This window comes from Ostrea edulis, chromosome 1, assembly GCF_947568905.1.
Source record: "Ostrea edulis chromosome 1, xbOstEdul1.1, whole genome shotgun sequence".
NCBI classification, from domain to species: domain Eukaryota; kingdom Metazoa; phylum Mollusca; class Bivalvia; order Ostreida; family Ostreidae; genus Ostrea; species Ostrea edulis.
This window is the reverse complement of record NC_079164.1, coordinates 90,493,220-90,502,919: the sequence shown is the minus strand read 5'-3', so window position 1 is coordinate 90,502,919 and position 9,700 is coordinate 90,493,220. Positions and strand designations below refer to the sequence as shown.

At 36.5% G+C, this 9,700-nt stretch overlaps 1 protein-coding gene across 1 annotated transcript in view; it reads right to left on the bottom strand.

The window, feature by feature from the left end:
* LOC125675113 (fatty acid-binding protein homolog 6-like) overlaps positions 1 to 2,244 on the bottom strand; it is a 3,471-nt gene extending 1,227 nt beyond the window's left edge. Inside the window, exons 1-3 of the mRNA XM_048912616.2 lie at positions 2,069 to 2,244; positions 1,611 to 1,783; positions 981 to 1,097 (exon numbers count right to left, since the gene is read on the bottom strand). Coding sequence (XP_048768573.2) covers positions 981 to 1,097; positions 1,611 to 1,783; positions 2,069 to 2,156 — 378 coding nt within the window. The 5' untranslated portion in view covers positions 2,157 to 2,244. The remainder of the gene's footprint in view (positions 1 to 980; positions 1,098 to 1,610; positions 1,784 to 2,068) is intronic.
* Positions 2,245 to 9,700: the final 7,456 nt, after the last annotated feature.

Below are 9,700 nucleotides of genomic sequence, written 5' to 3'. Positions count from 1 at the left end.
GAGCAGGGAGGGATCTTTATCGTGCCACACCTGCGGTGACACATGGAAATGTTTTACACATGTACATATATACGCCAAATGGTCCCGCCCTGGAATCGGAACCTCTACCCCGGGGATCATGACATTTACAATTTCCGTAGAGGTTAGGCAACAATTTTGGCAACCCTTCACCGGTAATGGTGTCTCCATATAAGTGAAAACATTTTCGAGCGGGACGTTAAACAATATACCACTAACCAACAACCGTCTATCAACAATCGGCGGATCTAAACGAAGTGTTTGCTCGTTGTTCCAATATCTTATTATGAATTCTTTAAATAAAAAAGATTGTTATTCTTATTTTTAACTCGCACTGTTCCATAGTGACAATATACTAGTAATTGGTTACATTCAATACATTTGACTACAGAGCGAGAGTTGTTTGTTGAATCCGCGCTCCTTGTTTGGTGTATTATGTAGAAACGAACATATAGTTCCGAAATAAGAAAATAGTACAAATAAATCAAACGTTAGGGTATTAAAGTGGTAAACATTTTAAACATTACAACAGGTGCAATACGTGTTCAGTAATGGTGTGTAAAGTCTGATCACCAAACTGATAAACATGTGCTCGAATCGCGGCGCTAAAACTCAGACATCCTATGTTTGTGACGTCGTTTCTCTATTATGTCATCTTTGCGTTAAGCACCTTTCCTTATGGGCGCAATCATATGTATATCAACTTTCTCTGCCACTCATTGAACTTTGCCCCACTTTTAGTAGGGTCCTAACATTCTGTTCTATATATGTATCATTATTTTCTCCTCGGCGAAGTTATTTACACAAACCAGTGTGTCTTATAACTACTTGCATAATATTACTATCAACATATTTTTATATTTACAACAGATAATGCTGCTGGAAATTTAATTTCTTTATCAAACATGTACCTAATCTCGTACATGTGTACGTAGTTGACGTATCCGAATACACTTTCTTACCAAAACCATTTCATCGCCTATCCTTTCTCTGTGAATAATTTGCTCCTTGACTTTGGATTTTGGATCAACAGGTGTGTTGGTCATTTTGATCATCCCCTCTTCATATGTAGCAGTTGCCTTGAATGTAAATAGTATGTTCCTACTAAGCGTAAAGCATCATATTTTATTTCAATAAACACCCATTTGTATTATATCGTTTATTATCCCTAAATGCATTTCAAATGTATTTTTGTTTGATCGACCTCATGTACGAAAGTTTGGCGAATTTCAATTCAGTCTTTTCGTGTTACCATCCGTCACCCAAACATATAAACTTATTTATACCAAATACTTCATATTCCTTTTCAAATACCAAACAAAAATATGTTCACCACATTTGCATTCAAAAAGGGCTTTAGCGGTGAACCACAATTCATTGTTTAATCTATATAAACTTGTTGTACTATGATGCGCAACAGGCTTGGTGATTTTTTTTTTTTCATTTCCTGGGATTTGTTCTCCTTAATTACTATATACAATGTAATTGCCCATAAAACTGCCGAGAACCGGTGTACCATTTGATGTTAATCGAATTAGTGCTTCAGATGATGAATAATGCCCTCATTACGGACGACATCACTTTAATGTTACCTTCATTATCGTCCCTTGCATTTCTTTGAGGAACTCCTCATTCAGATGAAAGCAGTCCTCTTGGGTGAAAAAGCCAGTCTTCATTATAATTTTGATTTTATTGTCATTTTCTATTGTTATTGTCATTTCCGGTTTGGCAAGAGACGCCATCTTCCGAAGGGGTAAACCAACACCTTCAAAAGTACACGTGGTTATATCATATGACATGCGTTGAATTGTAGTAGACAACACTAGAGTACATAAAAGAATAAAACACACAGTATTGACATTTAACTTCTACAGGAAATGATATGGTTATATGTGCAGTTTCCTATGCCCTCTGTACTTTTCTCAACCATTAAATCAATACCGACACTGCAATGACAAGATTACCAGTAAGAAAACGGAACCGAACTCTTGCAAGTAATAAACGTTATTTTAATTTCCGTTTCTCTTACTTTTGACGGGAAGGTCCTTACCTACTTCTTGTAGAAATTCCTGAAAATTTTCGCTTCTGTCCAATTTCCAGACACCTTCAAACTTTTCTTTTATTTCCGCTAACTCCATTTTTATTAAATGTTCTGCAATATGTCGTTATCACCGCGTAATGGGTCTATGTTTGTGTGCATTATCGTGTACCTATCGTTATACATTTAGACCCAATGAACAAAGATAAATCTTATGCATATATCATTATATGTAATCTTTAATATAAGGTCACAAAATAAGCTCAATGTAACATTTTAACTGTAAACAGTTGTGGGCATACATGTATATACTGCATGCGCAAACTTCAATTGGACAATTAAAACAATTTTTTATAATGTAATTATCATATCCAAATGTTGTCATACCCGCGAAAATGCAGGTAGAAGGCAGTTGTCTTACAATATGAAAAACACCAGGTATTTTAGAAAACGTGTTTTATTTCTATTTTGAAATACACGTTTTCGATAAAAATTACGACAACTGGTCTTTTGCATATTCTATTTCATGAAAAACAGGTTTGTGGAATACAAAGACCGGGATACTACATCAACAGAATTCAGCCTTATTCAACTAAGTTTTCAGTTGACCCGATAACTCTCGCAGTGACAGCCTTAATACCGGTGTAACCGTGTATTTTATGGCTAGTGAAAAGTGTCACTCTTAATAGAATATTTAGGGTTGGTTGTATATTGTTTAACGTCCCTCTCGAGAGAAATTTTTACTCCTATGGAGACGTCAGTGGCGTCACAATTGCCGGTGGAGGGCTTTAGAATTTAGGCCTATGGTCGGCGCTTTCGGACATCGAGCATTGAGAGTTTTTAGCGTGTTACACCTACTGTGACACGGGACATCCGTTTTTAAGGTCATCTCCGAGGATCCGTGACATTCACACCTGATGCCGAGCGTTTGGCGATGGAACTGTCAATACCTGTTTTAATTGAAGGCCAGAGCAAGAGATTTTTTATTCTCACGCAGAAGATTTTTAATAAATTTTGCTTCATAGGAATTCAACGACAGGTCAGCTAACAAACGAGTACAATTCGTGCCCTTAGGAATTCCAACAGGCTGTTGGAAGACCTGATCACCAAAAACCACGAAGATATTGTCAATGAGGAACTGTAGCATATTTTCTATTTCAACTTCGGAGTACTTGTGGTTGGAATCAGAGTTGCGTTTAACAAAGTATTTTTTGTTTTGGATGACTAATCACTAGATGTGAATATTTCCGTTTTTTGTTGAAGCAACTGTCTACATCTATCCGGGTTAGAATAGGTCATCAGTACCCCTTGCTTGTCGTAAAAGACGACTAAATGGGGCGGTCCTTCGGATGAGACCGCAAAAACCGAGGTCCCATGTCACAGCAGGTGTGGCACGATAAAGATCCCTCCCTGCTCAATGGCCATAATTGCCGAGCATAGTCCTACATTTTGTAGCCCCTCAACGGCAGTGGTGACGTATCCATATGAGTGAAATGTTCTCGAGAGGGACATTAAACAATATTCAATCAATCAAAGTCTAGTCTTTAATTTATCGTGAGGAATGGTCGTGTAAAGTGTTTAAAAGTCATGCGTTTTGATGTTGATTTGAGGTTTTGCGATTTCAAGTTTACTAAAAGTTCTTTAGAATTTTTAGAGTACACATTTGATTTACACCACTTCTGGCATATGTAGTCGCACAGCAAGTTTGAAATTTCTCCTTCACAGTTCTTAATACTTTCGTGAACAACAAAGATTGGGGCTTTGTAGAACACTTACTGGACCCAGCAATGTATCTTTGTAAGGGTTTTTATGTAATTTTGGAATCCAGTATATGTACGGTAACTCATATTCATTCGACCCATTGACTGGGATATTAAATGTGTCTGAAACTGAAGCAGGGTTTTGAAGAATCTCATCTTTTGAAAGGGCAGTTGGAGTGTTACCGAAAGTGGAATTGATGCCAAGTTCGTTTAAAATACAGTTGCAATAATGAGCCTTACAAACTAAAGGCAATGTTGTTACAAGCTTTGTCAGCTGGAACCAAAACATATTCCTCATGTAACCTATCTAATTCTTTTATCACTTCTGGTTTACTAAATATAGAAGGATAGATGGTACGTACTTTTGTTTTAATATGTCTAATACGGGATTTTAATATTCCGCTTATACTTTTAATCCATTCTGACAATGTATCAAGTTCTTTTTATACCCCCCGCAACAAGTTGTGGGGGGGGGGGGGGGTATACTGGAATCGGGTTGTCCGTCTGTCTGTCCGTCCGTCAGTCTGTAGACGCAATGGTTTCCGGACTCTAAAGCATTATCCTTTCCACCTACCGTCACCATATCATACATATGGACTACCCATGGGATGAAGATGTTCCCTATCGATTTTGGGGTCAAAGGTCAAGCGCACTGGACATCGAAGTAGCAGTATGGTTTCCGGGCTCTAAAGCGTTATCCTTTCCACCTACAGTCACCATATCATACATATGGACTACCCATGGGATGAAGATGTTCCCTATCGATTTTGGGGTCAAAAGGTCAAAGGTCACGCGCACTGGACATCGAAGTAGCAATATGGTTTCCGGGCTCTAAAGCATTATCCTTTCCACCTACAGTCACCATATCATACATATGGACTACCCATGGGATGAAGATGTTCCCTATCGATTTTGGGGTCAAAAGGTCAAAGGTCACGCGCACTGGACATCGAAGTAGCAATATGGTTCGGTTTGTCATGCCATTTGTTTTTTACACTCAGAAAAGAGGTAGTTTATACCCATTACCAACACCCTTTGGGAGATTGGGGTAAGCGGGGGGTATTCTTAGTGAGCATTGCTCACAGTACCTCTTGTTCATAATTAGCCCATCGTTTCGCATAATCTTCAACAGAATTCATAACAGAGATGAAGTTCTATCGCCAATTGAAAGACCGATGTTCTCTGTATTTAGGACCTTTTAGAATAAGTGATTTGAGGTCCTTATTTTCAACTATATCAACATCACCAGTAATGACATGCCCAGCTGGACTATAGTTGAAAAAAGATGAAGAACAAAAACACATAGGTGGATTAAGTACAAGATGGTCTACACATGTATCTAGACACTGCAGTTTGTTTATAATTAGAAAGTTTGGATGCAATAGTAGAAGTATATTTGTAGGAAATACTGGGTGTAGACTTGAGCTTTAAAAAAGTTGGAATACACGACTGAACTCTTTTATGACGAAGATTGTTGCTTATGTTGACGGTATCTATTCCTTTGTTTGTAAATTTGAGCTTAAGGAACTGGCGGCATGATTTGGAAGGAATATCATCCATGACCTGTGTTGGTTTAAAGAGCCGGTGATTGGCAACATCCATAATCATAGAGTTCAGTCTATATTCAGGTGTTGAAAAATACAAGTTTTTATAGTATAGACTAGCTGTAGCTTCTTCAAGTATCGTATGTAAAACTCTCTATGGAACAGAGTAAAGTTTTGTGCGAATATGATGTGGACCTAATTGGCTGTTGACGTAAGGTAAAAGTGAATCAAACGTGGCATCATTTATACTTGTTTTTTTTATATGAACGATGTCCATGACTGCGTTTCTGTCTTTGGGTATTGGGAAACAGTCCCATCACATTCACGTTATTTCCTTGTGGACTGGTCAAATTCCGTACATTATATACAATATCATTGGATCCAAATGGAAATGCATTGCCTAATTATTTACATTGAACTTACTTTTTTAACGAATACGTTTTTCACCAGATTTTATTATTGGGAAAAGTGCAAGTTAAATTGAGATAAAATTGGTAATTTTTTGGAGAGGATAGGTCCGATATTCGGACCTAAAATGGATCTTTAAAAACAATCACTGGATATGAAGCGCTGTGAAAGTGTAATTTACTTATTACAAACATATGTACATTAACACTTATTCTTCACTAATTCCCGCTGTAAAATGGCTGACAAAATGCCAAAAGGGAGTAAAACCGTAAACAATCGATCTTCACTTATACATGTACAGTTCATCTCCCTTTCCACAAAATAAGACATAATTTTAAAGTACATGTTATATATAAAAATACACAGGTTAGGCAAGGCGGATGAGATATACGTTATCTGCACTAAAAATAGCCTTCGGATGACTTGAAGGAGGTACTCTGCATTGTCATAATGGCCGACTTCCTTTTAAAACATGGCTGAAAATATGAATATCAGCAATATTTGCATATTCATTTTAAAAAGTCATCGCCCAGCTGAGTACATGTAAATTAGCACGTCGACTACTGAACTGTAGATCACGGGTTCAAGTTCAGCAGGGGTTTTAATTTTTTATTTTTCAGATTACATTCATCTAAAACGGCACTTTTTGATTGAATAAAGTAAATTTGAAAGTTTTAAATTTCAAAATATTGTTGTACATAACATCCACTTTTCATCCATATAAAATTTCTCCTGCTTACATCCTTAATAACACCGGTCAGTTAAAACATATGCAATAAATAGAGAGAGAGATTAAATGTTACTTGACTATGAATATGAACACGTATTATTAGAACCTTCAAATTGATAAATATATTTATGTTCTTACTGTTCCACTCAAACGATCAAACTAAATAATTTATAAAATAAACACATGCACGTAATTTAGGATATCAAGCGCTCTGAAAGTGCAGTTTAATTAGTTTTGAAAGACTATATATAGGGCAATACAGGTATTAGCTTTATATACCTAAATTGTTAATGGACGACGACTAACGGCAAACAGGTCACGTGATATGAACCCCCAGCACAAGGGACCTGAATTTAAATTGGTAGAGGCTTCTTTCTTTTACAATCATTATATCATCACTTTGGGTGTTTAATGTCCGGGAGTGAAGTTAGATATTTTTTTAAAAAGTATTCTCACTACATAAGCAAATATATCAAAGATATTTGAAACGGGTTGATATCATGTATGTTACCTTGACTATTTTACTTGTCACGATGAAGGACACCCTCTGCTACGGTTCTATGTGTCATGTACAGTGTATTATAGTTTTAAAGTGGTACTTCAAAAGCAGCTGATTTTCTGTATACGAATGAATAAATATATCAATAAACAAAATGACGAACAACAAAGTAAAGTTTCCTTAGTAGCGTTCTATTTAAAACAACCCAGTTTCGGTTTCACAACCCACTACATTGAATCATAAATACATGAAGATAGTGCATTCATTCACAAAATATGTCCTCCCGTCACAATATTGTTATTTCCTGATTTTGTTTATTCAGTTAATATAAATTCGATACGACGTGCGTGGTTTCATGTGTGAAATTACTTTTTATTGGGAAGAAGGGATTCTTTAAGAGTACAGGTTCGTTTCTTGCATAACATCACTAACATGCAATACTGGGGTTCTCGCCACACTGTAACTCGATGCAATGTGTTAGATAAAGGAAATCATATCATATACAATACAGTTACCTGACATAAATTTAGTGGATCATGCATAATACACATTTATGGTTTAAAACAAACCATAGGCCACGAAATGTCTCAGGGCACACGTTATTTTTGACCAATTGACATATCTTCGAGATTTTTTAAATTCCTTTAGTTAGGAAGCTTGTTCCTATTGTCCTTCATGTAAGTGGGCTTTCAAGTTTAATAGTGATCATTTAATCTACATTTAACTCGAGTAACCAAAGCGCAGGACTAAAAGCTACTCGTAAACAGTTGTAAAGACATGTCACCCCTGGTTCAATATGAATGACAAGAAACCCGAGGGCCTCAACGTTCACCTGATTATGCACATTTTCCTGTACTCTTTTATGTTACAGGTGTGCCTTTTATACTTCTCCATTTTATACTTTGTATTTTAGTATAACTGTCATACACATTTCATACATGAATTAATTTTTTTTTATAGGTAAGTAAATGTTAGCACGTCTCAGCGAAATGCAATTTTCAATTTGAGTTCTAAACTGGCAAATGTATTTTTACAGTTTTTAGGTAGATCTATATTGTACACTCAATCATGAAAAAATGTTTTATACGATACATATATATTCCAGCAATAAAAAGGCATCGAAAATATATATGTTAACATGTTATTGCCTCAAAAGTACATTTGTAAGCACCCCCTTCTACATATAATCCCGTGGGGATCCGGGTTAGAATAGGTCCTCAATAACCCCTTGCTTGTCGTAAGAGATGATTAAATGGGGCAGTCCGTCGGATGAGACCGCAAAAATCGAGGTCCCGTGTCACAGCAGGTGTGACACGATAAAGACCCCTCCCTGCTCAATGGTCATAAGCGCCGAGTATATAGGCCTAAATTTTCAGCCCTTCACCGGCAGTGGTGACGTCTTCATACACAGGGGCTAAGCCCGTTTTGGGCCCGAACTCTGTGATACCATAAATATAGAAAGGGTCTACCTCTGACACAGATAAAAAAACTAACCACTCGCTTCAAATGCCTAAAAAATCTTAAACTAGGTAAGCTATGCGTAATTTGTCGTTTTCCTTGCATAGATTAATGTTTTAACTACTTGCATGCCAAATTTCAAGTCACTGGTTCTTAAAATAACAAAGATATACGTCATCGTTCTCTCGATTTCACTTGTTTATTTTTACTAGGACATTTACCGGTCCAGGTCACGGAGTCGTTTCTCGCCTATGACAGCAGCGAAATTCAGACTAGTATGGAAGATTTCGGACCTGTCAATTAAAATTTCACATCAATTATACGCTACTTACTTCCTCATATTTTAATAATGTTCTTCGTGTAGACGTTACACGACTTATTTTTCCTCAGCAGCATCAACTGTTGACAAGAGCTGCCGTTTTAATGAACGCACTAAATACCCGATAGACGTAAAATCTCAAATACCTTAAAACTGATCAAAACATTATTCTTGTGAAATTGCACTTAGAGAAGGAAATTGAACATTATTTCTTGGCTTTTTTAATTTTTTGTTTTGTTTATTCTATTTCATTTAGATTATTATTACCCATTTTCCCCTTCTTTAAAGTTTTGGACATTTCGGGTATTTAGTGTATTCATTAAAATGGCACATCGGATGCATTTTGACTTCCCTTGTCCGGCGAACTCCTCCCACAGTTTTCAAGTCAGGATTTCATATGGGTATTGAAGATGTGCATGTGCCAAGGATTTTGATATTCTTTAACATTTGAGAAAATTATACGTTGCTGAACTTAGTTTGAAGAAATATTATAAAGTGAGTGCATGGTTTGTCCTTTTTACTCTTCTCACAATTGTAAGGGGAAGGCAACCCAAAAGATTTTTACTTGATAAATAATAGGATTAATTCTATGATAAAGATTTGTCCTACCATTTTGTTGATATACAGCCTGGATAAGCTTCAGTACTATTTTGAAAATGTTAAAGATTGAAATTCCCGCTATCTATAGAGGCTGCCATGATGTGGAACTCTTTTGTCCAGGGGTCCGTGTTTGCCCAACTATTTATTTTGTATTGCTTGTAGGAGTTATGAAATTGATCACTGTTCGTTATCTTCACCTTGCATTCAAGACCACAAAAATCAATAATTTTGACGTCACACCGTCTGTTCCGGTTTTGATAAGATTCTAAGATCATCAAAGATGTGCATGTGGTAGATTTTACGAATAATTTGGTTGATGTCTTCCT